General features: G+C 34.2%; 2 protein-coding genes across 4 annotated transcripts in view; one reads left to right on the top strand and one right to left on the bottom strand.

Moving 5' to 3' along the window:
* LOC106176020 (translation initiation factor eIF2 assembly protein) overlaps positions 1-17,057 on the top strand; it is a 31,513-nt gene that overhangs the window by 2,798 nt on the left and 11,658 nt on the right. For all 3 annotated transcript variants that reach the window (XM_087014577.1, XM_087014576.1, XM_087014578.1), the window contains exon 5: positions 248-343. In XM_087014577.1, the coding sequence (XP_086870703.1) occupies positions 248-343 (96 nt within the window). The remainder of the gene's footprint in view (positions 1-247; positions 344-17,057) is intronic.
* On the bottom strand, positions 2,059-15,100 carry LOC106176019 (nitric oxide synthase, inducible). The gene is made up of 24 exons (XM_087015072.1): positions 14,956-15,100; positions 13,283-13,431; positions 12,740-12,902; positions 12,464-12,555; positions 12,001-12,142; positions 11,328-11,467; positions 10,566-10,740; positions 9,892-9,997; positions 9,540-9,730; positions 9,148-9,224; positions 8,762-8,906; positions 8,003-8,107; positions 7,689-7,738; positions 7,320-7,494; positions 6,629-6,752; positions 6,290-6,368; positions 5,701-5,891; positions 4,963-5,120; positions 4,546-4,756; positions 4,065-4,155; positions 3,468-3,595; positions 3,102-3,250; positions 2,529-2,720; positions 2,059-2,130 (listed from the first exon to the last, which is right to left on the bottom strand). The coding sequence occupies exons 1-24, from the start codon at positions 15,028-15,030 to the stop codon at positions 2,059-2,061; spliced, it is 3,180 nt and encodes a 1,059-aa protein (XP_086871198.1). The 5' UTR covers positions 15,031-15,100.

The raw sequence follows: 17,057 nt of genomic DNA, 5'->3' as shown, positions 1-17,057 counted from the left end.
TTGGTTTTGCTCTTTTTTCAGCTTTAAATCCTTCTCAAGTTAATTATTTTCCTCATGCATATTGAAATGATATAAAGCATTGAAGTTGAAACATTCTTCTTTTGTATTTGTTTATACTGCCTACAATTTCTTTAAATTCATAGGATACTTGTCAATATTTCACCAGATGCTTCTGATATGTAAACAGTTCTGTTACTGATATCAGTCTGTACATTTTATAATTTTGCAGCTTTGTTCCTATTTTCAGCCTCCAAGTTTTCCTCAGTTTGAAGCTCAAATCAAGAAGAGTATTGCAACTTTAGGTGGAAAAGTGTTTCCCAAACTGAACTGGAGTGCCCCAAGAGTGAGTAGACCAACAGTAGAGCTTAGAACAGATAGTCTAGGATCTAAAATCCAACTCACTTGCTAAAGATACATGATAATATTAATATAGGGCTTTATGTACATGTTATTTCAGTCACTATTTAATATTATCTTCTGTTATGAAAAATGTTACATGTACTTGAGGACTGAGGGTACATATGGCAATGATTAAATGAAATATATAAAACTTGATAAAACTTTTATTTTCTGATATTGATACCAACAATTTAGGATAAAGGCCCCGGTATACAATATAAAGAATGTTTTCCTGCATTATTGCATATTAAACTTGAAAAAAAAACATAATAATTAAGTTAAATAGATAAAAATGTATTAAATATGTAAATTTATTTATAAAAAACCTTCACATATGATTAATCTTAGATAGTAATGGTTTTATGCAGAAAAAGTGTCTGTTACATGTAGCTAGACAAATTTACCAAATTTTCTGGTCCAGTTTCAATTTTACTGTCATTTGTCATGGAAGTTGAACAGTGTTAACATCATGGACATTTGACATGCCATTTTATATGTCAAAAGGCATTATCCAGCAGAATATTAGTAATTGTAATTAGTAGTTGTAATTTTAAAATATTTATTTTACAAATTTCTGATACCAGGTAAACATATAGACTATATCTGTAACATTTGGTGGTAAAAGTTATCATAATACAAGGATTTAAAAATCTTTAAAAATATTTAAATAAGTCTTGTCCTTTTTATACAGTCAGTTAAATAATAAATATATTCTACAATAATATAACCCAAATTTCAGACTTGATAAAGACCAGGTTCTTTATATTAAACTTTCCACATATGCCCTATGATGAGTTGAGCAGAAATGGAGATTTGTATAGAAGAACCTGGCTTTCATTGGGTCTGAAGTTGTGGGTACAATAATAATGATGTATTATTACAGTTCAAGAAACAAATCATGTAAATAAATTTTATAGATAAAATGCTGCTCCAATATACAAACTTTGTTTTACATAAATATTAAATGATATATAAGAATTTCCTGGATAGGTGGACTGTCTAGGTTATTATTTATATATATAGTATCAAGAATAAATATACCTAAAAAATACATCCTTTGGTGACATCATATAAGATAAAATACTCTTCATGGGTAACTGTTAGAACTATATATGTGCAAGATAGTTAGTAGTTGTTTTAAATTTAAAAGATGTCTTTAGAGCAGAAATGATACATTTACATTGCTGACATGTACTTTTGTCATGGGCACTGAAGATGAATTACTTGAGTAAACAATATTGATAAATGAAAAAATATATAATTCCAAAACAAATACAGTAGAAACGTAAACATATAAATAAATAAATACAATCAAAGTGAAACTGTAATCCTGTATTCTTGCTATCACACAAAGTTGTAATAAAAAATGAAATGCATTTAATATGTATGTGCATTGTTTTTGAAAAACATGTAAAAGTTTGAATTATTAATAAAGGCAAGTTCTTGTTACATATGATCATTTATCCCCACTATCAGTGCAAGATTTTACTGAAGGGGGTGGGGTGGAATGGCAAAAAATACTTTCTTTTCCTCTGCATGCTGAAATATTTAAAAACCGGCTATAGGTGGGAGGGGCTGGGGAGTTAAAACTTAAAGTCTTTCCCCTGCCAAACCAGACCCCTACTACAGCTGCCCTTGAGTTCTTTGAGGAAACTTGACCTATTTGATGTGATTCAGTCTGTGGTGTGGATAACCCAACCCAAACAGCTCTTCATGATACCGACCAGATTTCTGAAAAAAAAAAAGGATTTGAAAATATCTGTAAAAATTATCAATTATGTATTGGTTATATATAAACTTATTAGTAATGGTATATAGAGTATGTAAATCCCCTTCATAATTCATTTACAGTTCAGAAAAATACAGCCAGACACCCAGCCAGACAGGAACTGCTTGAATTTAAAGGACTTTTGTTTTGGCATTATATTTTAAGTAAACAAAATAAATATTCTGAGACTCATGCAAAGTTTGCAAAGAAACAAATTAAAAACAGATGCAAAGTTTGTAAAAAGGCTATGTTTTTCAGTCATGCTGCTGTGTAGTGATTAATTGGGTGAAAAAAGTAGCTTTTGGTCTATATTAATAGCAGTTTCAGGTATGTAGTAACTTCAGATTGCATTTATACATACTCTAAGAAGTTCCATGTAATTCTGAGCCTTGTCAGTTGTCATGTTGCCCTCTTCACACAGAATATTCAGTAATGCCTTTCTGACATCCATAGCCATAGTTATACTTCCACAGATGTAGATATGGCCTTCTTGAACTACCAGCTGTTCATAGGTTGTTTGAGCTTGCTCACAGAGGAGGTGTTGAATGTAAATCTTTAGGAAAAAAAATAGAATCATAATGACAAATATAAAATTTAGCATTTTATGAAGCTAGTGTAACGTGAAATGTAGTTTAAGATTGAAGCTTAATGAGTGCTCTTGTTTTTCTGCACCACATGTCACTTCCATATTGCTTTTTTTGATCCTGTCGGCAGCATGGTGTTGACAAACTATGAAGTCACAATGGAATTTTTTGAAAAAGGTTTTTGAAAGAGGCAGTTTTTGATATGGCATCTTTACAATGACTGGTATTTCTACAGCTTTTTTGTAAGAACTAAGAATTAAAAGCCTCAAAGTTTTAACACAACTGCATATAGTGAAGTGGTGGGAGAGTTTTTAATGATTGATGAGCTCAGAGGGCCAGTTTGACCTCACCCGTGGTTGTCCAGGCATTCTAGAGTATGCATAGTGGACACTGGTCAAGACTTTGCTTTCCTGCATCAGGGAGATTTCTTGGCTGTAGAGATCATCCACACCTTTCTGTCTGCAGCCATGGAACAGAGTCATTGGTCCGAATTTGATACCTGGAAAGACATTCGTACAGATGTATTTTTGGTCTACATTCCTGTCTTCTGATTTATAATAAGACTTACTTTTGGGGCTTTTAAGCTATTAAAACTGCTAATTTCCTTTGTGAAACCTAGCTTGGTTGGCTAGCAGCCTTCGCTAAAACCAATTTTTGACTGAAGACTTGTAAAATGTGTTTTGTGGCCTGGTGTATGAGGTGCATAGTTTCCTTACCAGGCATTGGGTGGATCATTTGGTAGTATCTGTGCTGCCAGAACCCTCTGAAAGGAGCTATGCCAGTACCTATGCCAAGCATTAGAACAGGAACACCTGCATTATGGGGAAGCTGGAACGTCTTGTGTCTGAAATTAGCAGCAGTTTCTCAGAAATTCAGGTACATGAAGAGAAATGCACAGAGGAATTTCCCTTGTCAAAACTAAAAATGTTTTTTTATAAGCTTGGGTAAACAAATTTATTGTAAAATATCTCACATATATCAAAACACTGACTTTTTAAATGATTGGTGTCTTGTTTTACTAAGGGCATGCAGTCCTGTATTTTGGTCACTGCAATTAGTAATTGTACCTTTTAAAATTAAAATTTGTCCCTCAGTAACATTTGAGACAACCAATTTTTAATGACAGCATATTATGTTTTCGACTGTCTTCAAAAATTCTCTGCCAATCTTATTTTTGAATAATTTTAGTTATTATTTAATTTAAAAAAATACAGTCTGTAATTTAATTGCAAGAAATTTATAGTTTCAAAAACACTTCTCCCCTGTCTCTTAAATTATTTGATACTTGGGAAAAAAGACTTTTGTGAACTCACAATTTAATTGCACAGGGAATGGTTGTTGTGTTGTTATTTTGTCCGAGATTTTCCAACCAAGTTGTACACAACCCATCATGGAGCCTGCCATCTGAAAAGTAACTTATTCTGTAAACACTAGTATGATGAGATGAAATTTTCTTTTCACAATTACAGCTGTTGTTTTAAGTGAAAAGTTATATTGTCAGAGAAGTGCATTTAGCAGGACGTGAACCATTTCAATTAAAAAAAAAAAAAAAAAAAACGACTCTGAAGGCAAATTCAGAGGGAAATAACTCCCCAATTTGACCTTTAAGAGCCTCTGTGTATGTTTTAACATCTGATTAGCCAGCAAATACTTTACAATACAAATCTCTTTATTCTGTGTTCCCTATTGTAGTGAAGTCTATAATTATATTTTTCACCAAAATTGCATTTGCTAGAATACAATTTATCAGTTACCAGAGAGAGTGCTAATCTTAAGTGCAGTTGCCATAGTTACCATTTGTCCTGTACTGCAGGACCCCAACTGTCAAATGGATTTCGTTTGGGTGCACATCAGGGGAGGAACTGACACTGAAACAGCGAGGTTCCAAAATAGGCAGCTGACTCAACAAAAATGCCACAGGCAATTGTATGGACTGAAACTCACTCAGGACATCTACAATGCTTGGCATCTTGTAGTCCCTCCACTGTAGATATGCTTCTTCGTTCTGGAATGCAAAGCACCAAGGCTCTTAGAGGCCTGCACAATTTTCTTACGATGCTCAAAATAAATGAATAAATTCTAACAAGTACTTATATATCAATAAACTTTCACTGTGATCTGAGAAAGAAATTTGATACCATATCAATATTGATATAACTTGCTTATTTAAACAAAGCAATATCTGTATTACAACATATTTATTGTTTTCACCTTTGCCAGTGTTATGAGTCTGTTGTGTTCCTTGTTGTTTGTTGCCAGTTGTGCCAAACCTTTAAGCATGTCTTGTGTTGGGGGTTTCGTGATATCCAGGTAGTGCAGCAGCGCCATCTGGATGGTACATGGGGGAAGGCGAGGGTGTGAACCCCATGCTGAAAGGAATCATAACATGGAATATCATATTTTATCAAATATAATGACCAAAGTGCTTTGAGTTTTATTGATCTGATAAACATGATTAGAAAATAGAAATGTCATTATCATATTTCTACTTCAGCACAAGTGCTGAGAAATACAGACTGGGCTTAAACTGAAGTGCTTTTGCCAGGATCTAGCGAATATTGTATGTGTACAGTTTCATATTAAATCACCATAACCTATTTTCATAAATCATAATTTTTATGTTAACCATTGTACTTGATGTAAATAAATTGAAATATTTTACATCTTTTACTGATTTAAGTTTTATAAAAGTGGATATGCAGATAATATTATTTTCTTATCTCTGCCAGTTTCATAGCTTGATGAAAAGAATTGTTGGAATATTGAGGAAAATGCATTTATCCACAGGGAATTTATGGTTCACATATCTATTGCTTGAAATCATAAGGCCCCGTAAACCTTCAGGGTACATACATCAGATGTTATGATATGACATATTTAAAGATTTATACACAGGTACTTAGTGGCTTAGGCAATCAGTTAAGAATGAAGTATGTCTATGTCTAGTACCATTATGTTTCACTGAGAAGGTCTCTAGTTGGACAGCTGCGCCACATAGAGGTAGGTCTTTGATTCGTTGAATGATAGCTGTCACCATGGCAATGTTGTTGGTAGGGAAGATTAACAAGTGGTCTCCATGTTGGTAAACCAGCTTGTCTTTGTTGGTGGTGCTCTGCAGTTTAACTGACAGTGTTCTCAGTCTAAAAGAACAAGAAATTATTTTATCTTAGACAATGACAGCTTGTTTTCTGTTAATACCGAATATACTCATAGCCTTACAGTTACATGGTAATGACTCAATCTTTTCAATGGATAAAATTGTACTGCATTTACAGATAATGTATTTCTAGGTCATAGATTCCTAAAATTAGAATATTCCCATTTAAATTTGAAATGTAGACACAAAACGATGTGTCTGAATAATTAATAATTTTTCCCACTTAAAAAGATTGAGTCATTGCTCTAGTTTTGTAGCTCATTACCAAATAGTGGTTATTCTTCTGAAGAAACTGAGAATGAATACCAGCTACATGTAATACATATCCATGGGTTTTAAAATTACTCAACATGAAATGATTGATGATAAGAAATTATTTACCCAGAACTTTTTGCCTGCAGATTTGTAGAACTTATTATGTTGAAGGACTGCATCTGGTACCCATGTATTTCAGAGAGACCTGGCACAATAGAAATGTGATTTGTAGATATAAAGATATAAAGAGAAATGCTTTTTGTCAAACTTTATTGCATAAAATTTATGGTGTATGATGGAAAAGGGAAAAAGGAATAAGTATTGCCTGAAGAGATGACACATTTACAAAATATACTGCATTTTAACCAATTTTAATAATTGGTAACTTTTGCATCATTTTAAAATCAAAACAGGTATTTTAATAGAGGGAATGGATGACTGTTCTTTTCATTGGACTGTTGTTACCCTTGATAATGTCCTCCTCTTTGCCGACCACTGTGTAACGAAATCTCTCTTCATGCCATTCAGTGGTCACTTCGATGTCATCAGCGTGTTTGAAAGTCAACAACCCATACAAAGCACAAGCTTCCTGTCATGAAATAATTGATATCTTATTTGATGGTATTATTTTGATAACACCATTTATACAGGTAACAAACATATATTGTCTCATTTCTAATAAACAATGTCCCCTTTATTACAAAAGCATGCAAACTGAAATTTTGCCCTAAATTTAAGAGTAATTTTGTAGTGTGCCTAGTATTTTAAAAATATGTAGCCATTTATTAAAATATGATTTACAAACAATAAGATATAACTAAAAGTTTTGATTGACAATTTATTTATCTCAGTGGACGATCATTAGATGACTGCATTTATCGAGTTCTAATAGTATTAGAAAACTTCACAGAATGTCATTAAGTTGAATTTGTGGGCTTCTACAGTGTATCCCAGCAGAGCAGTCCTATGACCTGCACAGAGAACTTAAATCAAAAGCTTAAAACTTAAATTAAAAGTTCTAAAAAGTTTGTTGGATGATACTTTCTTGGTGATTCGAGATAGGATGATAAAGAAAAATTTGTTTAAATTTCTGAGAAAATTAATTTAGTAGTGTATAAAGATCTTAATGTGCAATTTATGCATTTGACAAACTTACATTGTAAACCTGCCTGGACCACTTAACGAAGGGTTTTTCTTGTCCACTCAGACTGTCCGCTTTCACTAGTGAGGTCATGCGCTGACCGCCAAGGTTCCTCAGAAGGTTATCAATGTGCACAGCAAATGCACAGAATCGAGGGTAGGCTTTGGAGCCCAGGCCAAACACTGCAAACCTGGTATTCAAGCAAAATGAGAAACCTACGTGATTTTTTTCTATCTCTGTACCCTACATATTATAAGTAAAATTGCCCTTTTCTGTTGTTTTATATTTACCAAGGGAAGCAAGGCAGAATTTATAGTTTTGGGCTCAAATTATGTCATGAAGGGAAATAGATGGACACCAATTAAAGTGAAATGATTATAGTACCTTATATTGGAAAGATTCTTTTCAAAGGATTCTAGAGCTCTGAAGAATGTCTGTAACAGAAATAAGACATGATCTGTTAAGTTCTCTCACTTCATCTTAGACCACATATACAGAGTACGTGCTTGATTACACGTACACATACAACGTACACATTCTATATTAGCCAATTTGTTACAATGAAGACATTCTTTTACATTGCAATGTTCATTCTCTATCCCCTCTTTCTATTTCTATCTGATGCACACACACTGTTAAACTTCACCATATAAATTACAATGACGACATTGTTTTTTTAAACTGAAATGCTCATTCACCTCTCCATTTAGTGGAGGACTGCCCAGTCCAAATGTACTGGTCACCACTAGAACTAGCTGTTCTTGAAGGAAGTTGTAGACAGGGTAGTCTTCCATACACACTGTCTGTAGTAGGAAGGGGAATGTTCTGCTTATTATTAGTTGTGCATGTCAAATGTACTTATACTAGTATATTGAAGTCAAACATTTAGATTATTCTGAAAGTGTCATGATGGTTAATCATCGTCAATATTTGTGTCATTGTGAATCACTGTGCAAGTATTATCACTCCATAATATTTTCTGATCTGAAAAAGGTCTTTTAAGACTTAAAAGGTGTGGTTTTTGACATTTTATTACAAACTGAATTCCCCCACTGAATTGTAGTCCAAAATCTTTAGGCTCTTTGTCTCAGTGAGGCATAAAAGTATTTGTTACAGGGAGGTATAAAATTGTTAATTTCTGTGAGGTATTAAATTGTTTGGAAATGGTGAGAAAACAAAAGATGTTGGAAATTCATTTGAGAATACTGGTGTTACCATTACCATTGTTACAAATAAAAAGACTTTATCATTTTAATGACATAAAAGATTTCTGATTAGCCCCTGGGTTCACACAGATATATTTATATAATTTCCTTGAATAATTTATTGTAATTAAGTTATTTTTTTGAAAACAAAAAAAAAAAAAAATCTTCATCAATTTGTTGATTTGGCTCTGCTGCTTAATTTGGTCACAGCATTTTCAGCTATTTGTGATTTAAAAGATAGCGTACACTCACCCTCGCATTGAAGGCTCTTCCCATTGTTGCTTCCAATCTTCTTGCAAATTGTTCAGATTTTCCAGTCTCTGAAGCAAACAGAATGAGGCATCTAGGCCTGCACTTCCGAATTTTCATTTTTAGCTTTGTAGCCAAGAGAACAGCCCTAGAAATAAAATGGTTTGATATCAGAGATAGAGAGAGATAAAAAACATAACAAAGAAAGCATCGTTTAGGATTATATTTCCTACAAAACTAATTCAAAACTGATTTTGTGAAATGAGTAACCAATTCACTCTTGGCTTATTATCAGAAACCATAAAATAAAAATATTTTCTATTCATTCAAAAAATTAATTAAAAATTTGTCATTCAAACATTTTGATGTACTTTCTCACAGATTTGTACCTGAAAATTCCAAACACCAAGTTCTTCATATTTTTCTCTTTGTCTAACTGATTCAGTAGCAGTAATGGTGGATCCTCCTGCAAAGTAAGGTCATTTTTATGTATAACTTTCTTCTGAAACTTGCTTTAGCTCATTATAAATTATCATTTGGATTATATGTAGGATTTAGCATTTTAACTATCATTGCTCTGCTAATTTATGAATTCATATTAGTTATAGTAATGACCATAACAAACCCTGCCATTAAGTCCAATTGCTTCAGTTTCTTGTTACACAATGTCATATTTCACACTTAAAATTCTTTTAATAAAAAAGAAAAAAATGAAATTGCTTAAAACTGTCTTATTATATATCAATTCTCAGATTTAGAAATAAAGAACACTGTTGGTTACCTGATAATCAAATGAAGGTTTGATGGTATAGTTGACCATTTCTTGATGAAAAACTGGCGTAATGCTCCCACTGATGGGGGGCACAATCCACACCCAGTCAGCAGGACAGCCACCACGGGTCTTGGCCTCTTGAAGCATGAATTGCACAAAACTTTCAGCCACAGTGTGGTGGTCTACTATGGACACCCCGGCTTTCTGTGAACAAAATGGTCATTGGGAATTTTTTTAATGAAGAAAAAAATATAAATATACAAAAGTGTTTTATTTTTCTTGTCTTAATTCTGACAAGAAATGATTTTTTGAGCAGTCTAAAATGAAATGCAATGCATAGAGGTAGAATATTTTGAATGACTTGCCTGGTAACTGTGCAGTACTGCAATATTCACCTCCACCAGTGCCAGGTCTTTCCACAGGTTCACAGAGGACCTGCAGTCCAGCCCCATACGCTGACCCACTATCTGAAACATTGCACAACACACAGGGATGTTTAGCCAGTTTCAAATTAAAGCCAATGTAGCCCAGCTTCTTCATTTTCAAATTTCCTTACATTTGTGTCTGTCAGAACTTAAGAGGCATTTACAGTAATTCCAGTTAGTTGTGCAAATCACAGATGTCAGACAGGACTATTAACAATGTCACATGTCCTTATACAGAGCCATGACATGCAGCTACTGGATGCATATTTATGACTAATGCAGTAAATGTCAAACAAATTTTCTGCTAAATGTCAGAGTTCAACAAGCATTCACATATGGAGGATTGCTAATAAAGAGCTGGCAAACATATGACCTGGTGCTCAGGATAGTATATTTTACTTAAGATAAAAATATTTGATATCATTGGCATATCAATCTTTATACGTAAAAACACAGTCTTATTTAGTGTACAACATGATGAGATAAAAATATTATATGACAACTATAAAAGTTTTCAAATTAAAAGTATGTGTCTGCAATAGAATTTCTTAGTCAGGTCAGTGTGAATCATAAAAGACACCACAGCCCATGCCAGATAAAATCTACATACCTCCAGAATGTTGTATCTCTGTACATCACATAGGTTTCTTGCCCCTATTTCTGTGCCCATGTACCAGCCATTGAATGGTGCAGCAGGAAACTCCAACCCTCCACAGTCAAATAGCATGTTTGAAACAACAGGTACTGCATACCACTTCAGTCCCAACTCTTTGAACCAGTCAAATCTAAAACATTCAACAAACACCACAAACTTAAGCCTCCGTTTGGTTTAGAATGTCAGACATATGGAAAAAATGCACCAAACATAATTTTATTTGTCAAACCAAATTTTTATGAATGACAAATTCAAATTAGGATTTACGGTATATAAGTGTATGGTATATCACACTCTTTAGTTCAGAGGTTCTGGAAACCCACCTCTGTTATCACCATACTCCTGCTGTTCACTGGAAGTGGCAGAGTGGTGTTCTGATAGAAGAGGTGAATTACCAGTTATCTCTGAGACCCCATTCCCATACCTAAATCGATCTTGTGAGATCGGTCCCTGAGGGGATTCTTGCTAAATTGCACTCTGCTTCAGTGGCTTAGATGTCTGGCACACCTACTGAAACTGCTAAAGAATACTTTATTACCCCCTAACAGTTTCAGTAGGTGTGCCATCTAAGTGAGTGCAATTTAGTGAGAATCCCCTCATAGATGGACCGATCCCACTAGATCGATCTAGGTATAAGAACGGCATCTGAGACTTTGGATGAATATCAGGTATTTGACAACGTTTTTGTTAAAAGTAGTATGAGATGCCATTGCTTACCTAGGATGTGTCAGTTCCACCTCCAATATTATTTCTTTGGGAATCTCAAACAGTTCAGGCGGTTCCCCATTTGCAGAGAGTACCAAAGGAAGGACGTCAAAATGGCCACCTTTCCCCTTCCAACCCAACCTTTCACAAATCTACAAACAGAAAGATATTATGAAAACATGTGAAATTAAATTAATTGCTCTCTTCTCACCCCAAGGTGCACAGTTATTTGGAAATCACAAACAGTGGTTATATGACATTTCCAATTTTTTCTGAAACAGAGACAAGAAGTGTTGGGTAGAGTAGTGTCCACATAAGTATACTGCAGCTGGGGGTGTGATACCGGCCTAAGTTTGGACTGGGTCATGAGTAAAACTCAAATGTCTATCGAGATGAATAAACATGTTAATTAGAAGTATGTGATGGATTTTGATATGAGAAAAATCTTAATAAGACTGGTAGCAAAATCAATTTGAAAAAAGGGACAAAATAAATAAATAAATAGATAAATAAATAAATAAAGTAGATTCAACAAGAAGACACATATACTTGGAATACAGTTTGGTCTACAGTTTTGATAACTACCTAGTGCAAAATAATGAGTAGTGCTTGAATGCCTGAAAGATTTTCAATGATAGAAAAAGAATTTTGCAAAGGGAATACAAAAGGAGAAAATGATCCTTACTTGAGTAAATGATAAATTGGATGGATCCCCAATAATATGTCCTCCTGGCATCCTGTATCCAGCATAACGGATAAACTGAGAGTTCCAAATTCTAAAGTCTTTCTTCTTGTTTGTGCGTGCTGGAAACACCGTCATGGCAGACCTGTTATATAAATATGAAGAAACTTCTGATTAGTTATGCAGTTAGCTATCAAATTTGATTGCCTCTCTAGCGTGGATCTATTTAGTTATAGCAAAAAGAGCAATGCTCAGCAGTGGTTTGGTCATCATCACTTCAGACATATTTAGGCTAAATAATTATGGTTTGAAATGATTAATTAAAGACATGGCTTTATGAATCAGACAATGATTACAAAGAGCATTTAAGGGCGCACAAAACTAGAGCAAATTCTAAAGCAGTAAAATGGTTTGTTAATTGGTGAAGTAATTAATCAAGTCATAAGTAGCAACTCAATAAACCTACCTGATATTTCCTCCGTTTGTTGCCCAGGTGAGGTGATGGCAAATCGCTCTGAACATTTCCTCAGCTGTCTGTATCTCACGTGCATCAAATACCTGGTAATCAATATAATTATGAAGATCGAGAGAGCTTGATTTTAAGACAGATCAAGTGAGAAATATACTCCAGTACTAATGAACAATTAAAATGATAAGACAGGAAAAATATAAACTCTATTTTAATATCTTAAAAGACCAACCTTCTTTATACTGTTCACTGGTCTTTGATAATAGCTCATACCTGAAGGTTTTTCCATTGAATTCTCCCAGAGCAACGTGAGGCATTTCGCCAGGCAGTTTTGGCACCAAAGACAAGTTCATCATACTCTATGTGGTACGTCCCTGTGTCTTGGATAGCTTGAGCCACAACTACTTTCCGCTGCAGATGTTCTTCACTGTCCTTTCTTCAAAATAGAAACAGAGGATGGAATGGTGTTCTTTTATGTCTTTCTTATGTGTGATTATTTGAGATGAACAATCGGGAAAGCAAAATAAGATATAAAAATATAAGCATGTTACCAGTACAACACTAATCACACAAATCAGAAATAAAAAGGGTGAAATTGCAAAGAGTTCAGGGAAGATGATTTAGCATTAACAAGTTCAACATAATTTTTTAAAAGTATTATTAACAAAAATTAAAATAATGAAAATTAAGATAAAGTGTAAATTAATCATTGGATTCTGTATTTATATAGTTATTTTTAATACTTCCTTTTAAATACATCTATTTTGAAATTAGTCAATGTTCATATATGATTAATTATTATAAACATCTCCATACCGGTTAAGATGGCAATAATACTGATCAATGAAGTCGAGAGCCTCGACCTGGATTTGGTCGTTATTGCGATCTGTTGCTTCTTGTGGTGGTACAGTTGACGGTTTGATGACAAAGGCACCTGTGCAAATGGATGCCAGTGGGCAAATGGACTGAAAGTATCAAATTATCATTATTAGTAGTATTGTTACTTTCATGATTATTATAATCTGATATTATTATAAGTAACAGTATCATTTCTTTATTATCATACAGTAATTATTACCTGTGGTAGAAGTGGCTGTAGTACTTTTTCATTGAGTTCTTTGGTGTTTTAAGTTTGAAATCAGTTGATAAAGAACAGCCAATTAATTTTTTTCATTGGTTATATCAATTACAGCTTCTTTCCCTTTGTCATGATGTTTATGTAGTTCAAAATGTCAAAAGTGCAAAAACCTAACAAAAAATACTATAAGGGGCTAAAAAATCAAACTAAAAGAGGCAAAATTATTTCTGTCTGGTTATCAGATAGAGGGAGTGTTGTGACTGATTTGAATGTAATGGATGATATACACAATGCGTGGGGAGGCGAGTGAGAGGCGGAGAGACCATTACAGGATTAGAGGTCTTCCTTTCATGTAGGTCTGCAATATTTCGGTTGCGGTCTTACTAGCACTCGGCTCTTCTCAATCTGAATGGTCCCATATTCATGCGAGATTACAGTGTATTTCATTTGTGTCATGGTAAGTTCAAGGTAATTAGATTTTGGTGCATTCATCTTTTAATCAGTTAAATTTTATCATGATCATTATGTTATCCTTAATCAGAAATCAATGGGCATATCACAAGGTGCAACATTTGAGGGGGAGCTAAAAATCAGACTTATATTCCAGTTGTACATCACCAATATAGCAATATTAAAAAAGGACAGAAAAAATGTCAAATGGACAGACATATTAATGACAGAAATGATAGCAATGACATTGAAACAGTTTTAGAATAATGAACAACCATTTTTGTGATGGTAGTGCAAAAAATGCTTTTGTCAATTTTTCTTAAATATCACATAATGCTGATGAGATTAATTCTTTCAAATGTACTTCTGTCACCATCAAACTTATCACAACCTTTTCTGTTTCTTTGAATGTCTTTGTTTAATGTTTATATATTGGCCATCTTCATGTTTAGTTCAAGTTAATAGCAACCTGCAGGCATTCACCCTGATGAGGTCATTGTGATAAGAAGTTATTATCACAAAATCTAGAAAATCACTCAGAGAGTGCTAACCTGTGCCAAGACAACTTAATTCACATTATTTATTTTCTGACTAAACCAAAATCGAGTCCATTTTTTACCTAACCTGAAAATTTCATCTAAATTCCTCTCCAACTGTTTGCTAACAAACAAACAGACTTCAATGATTAATTTTAATCAGGATGCAAAGGCTAAAAAATAAGAGTGAAAATATTATGTTTTTTTTATTAATTAATGGAACACCACCAACATCAATTCTTGGACCAAAATAATGTTTGATCCTAGATGTAATATTTTCTTACTTTGTCCCCTCCCGAGAGCTTCGAAAAATTGCATCAAATTCCGCCCTCCCCCTTTTCCCATAATTTAGCTAACAGACAAACAGAAACAAAAACATAATATCTGAATATTGTCGTTCTGATGTACGTAATTCATATAGCTACCTGTTTAGCGTCTTGATGAAGAGAGTCCCTAGTGGCTGTGCCATGCGAATAATTCTTCAACACCAGCTTTTTCATTGCGAGTCCTTCAGTGAGTTTATTACTACCTAGACAGGCCTTGGAACTTTTCACATCGAGTGGTATACTAATCTGACTCGCAACGTTTACGCTATGGGGTTTTTGCTCACTCTCACCAAGGTGTACTCCTCTGGACATACCTACTTGCTTTCACAACTAGATTTCCCTTCCAACTGTTAGAGCCAATCAAAATTCATCGGGCCGGGGCGGCATCGACGCGTATTCACACCGTCAGAATTTAATTATTATAAAATCATTACGGTTATTATTGTTTTTGTTATTAGTATTATCAGGTTATGCTACATTTTCCCTGTAATCAGTTAAAGAGAAGAAACTTGATTGATTTATTTACTGAATTAGCCTGTTATGCAACACTGGATGACAATACCAAAAGCAGATACGGCTTGATATAAGCAGACTGTTCAGCGAGATCTTATAATGATGAGACAACATTCCGTCCTAAGGTTCAGTTATATTTGTGGGATAATAAATAATTTTAATTTTGCTCGGTGTGTCTATTGATGCTTTCGGTTGTCGGTTTCGAAAACAGCATATGCTCAGTCAATACTTCTGTGGAATTTAGCCTGGATTTTAAGAAGTTAACACAAATTAGACTGCAAGCAGAGCCTGAAATCATGAGGTCTAGGTTCGGGTCATCTCTTTATGTCCCCGCACCGTCTCTCCAATAAGGCTAGCAAAATTATGACATATAATGTAACTCGCATCGCCTTGAAGCGCGACTCCCCCACATCGGTTTTTGGAAAAGAATTTCCCTTTCTGTCCTTGAGTGAAGTAACAACTTGTGCTACGCTACTTTCTTGCACTGCACGTGTGTGTACAATTTTGATTGTGTGTTTATTTATTGAACATAGGCCTATTTCAAAAGACAACAACGTTTTTTGAATTCCAACGATTTATATTTTTCCAATTATATTATAAAAAAAAATAATAATACAAAAGAAATAGAGTTATCTTTCAAATTCAAATCTAAAATACGATAAAAAAACCCTAAAATAAAAGCATAAATGCACTAAAATGCACAGGAAGACATGGTGTTTTAAGAGACAGGACAGCAATTTAGATCTAATTATTTAATTAGAAAATGATTTCATTTTAAGTGCTGGGAAGAAATTGATATTTTTCGAGGAAAGATGAGATTGTGCATATCCCGGAAAATAATTTCATTCAAGTGCTGGGAGGAAATTGAAATTTTCGAGGAAAGATGAGACTGCGAATGTCCCGGTTAAGGTATCTTTAACTGGCCGTGTCGAGCACGGAGACTCCGTTTGGATGACTCCTACGTCATACCCAGGCTATTAAACAGGGATGAGATTTTCCCGATTATCGGCGGATTTCCGACTTCTTGGGAGTCAAAAGTGTCATTGGCTTAAGGTGGCTAATAGTAAAAGGACCAAAAGCATAGAAACAAAGCCCTGGGCTTATAAGTTTTTATAAAAAATTAAAACAAACTTCCCAAAGGCCAATTAAAGACGGAGATTAAGTACAGTGTCCAACGGATGACGCTATAGCGCCAATTTTAGGGGAAAAATGCCGTTTTCGGAATTGGGATTTTCTCTATAACCAAGACAGCTATTCAAGTGATTCAAAAGGCCTCATAAAGCTGGGTGAAAACACTTCAGTGCGGTACCAGGGAATTGTCTTAAACTATTTACTTTTGATTTTATCATCTTTTACGTTAAATTACCCCATATTTCAATGGGTTATTCACTTCAAAAGACGATAACTTTCAATAAAACAATTTCTTCTTTAACCCCTGACATCGTGCTGTAGTCCACATTCCCAACAACAATAGGTGCAACTTTCGTAACGATCGGTTGCTCAGATAGTGAGATATACCTGGCAGCGATTCACTTATCTCGCTAATATAGAAAGCTGTTAAAACAGCCAAAAACGTTCACAGGTTGGTTAACAGAGCTTATTAGTCAAATGCTTAGCTGGCAAATTTACCTGTTATCGGTTATACAATCAGATGGAACCATTGCTCATTGTCATCTAAAAATATTTTG

This window comes from Lingula anatina, chromosome 6, assembly GCF_051362555.1.
Source record: "Lingula anatina isolate TDL-2025a chromosome 6, LinAna3.0, whole genome shotgun sequence".
Taxonomy (NCBI): domain Eukaryota; kingdom Metazoa; phylum Brachiopoda; class Lingulata; order Lingulida; family Lingulidae; genus Lingula; species Lingula anatina.
Note: the sequence above shows the minus strand (reverse complement) of the source record. Positions and strands in the feature narration are given on the sequence as shown.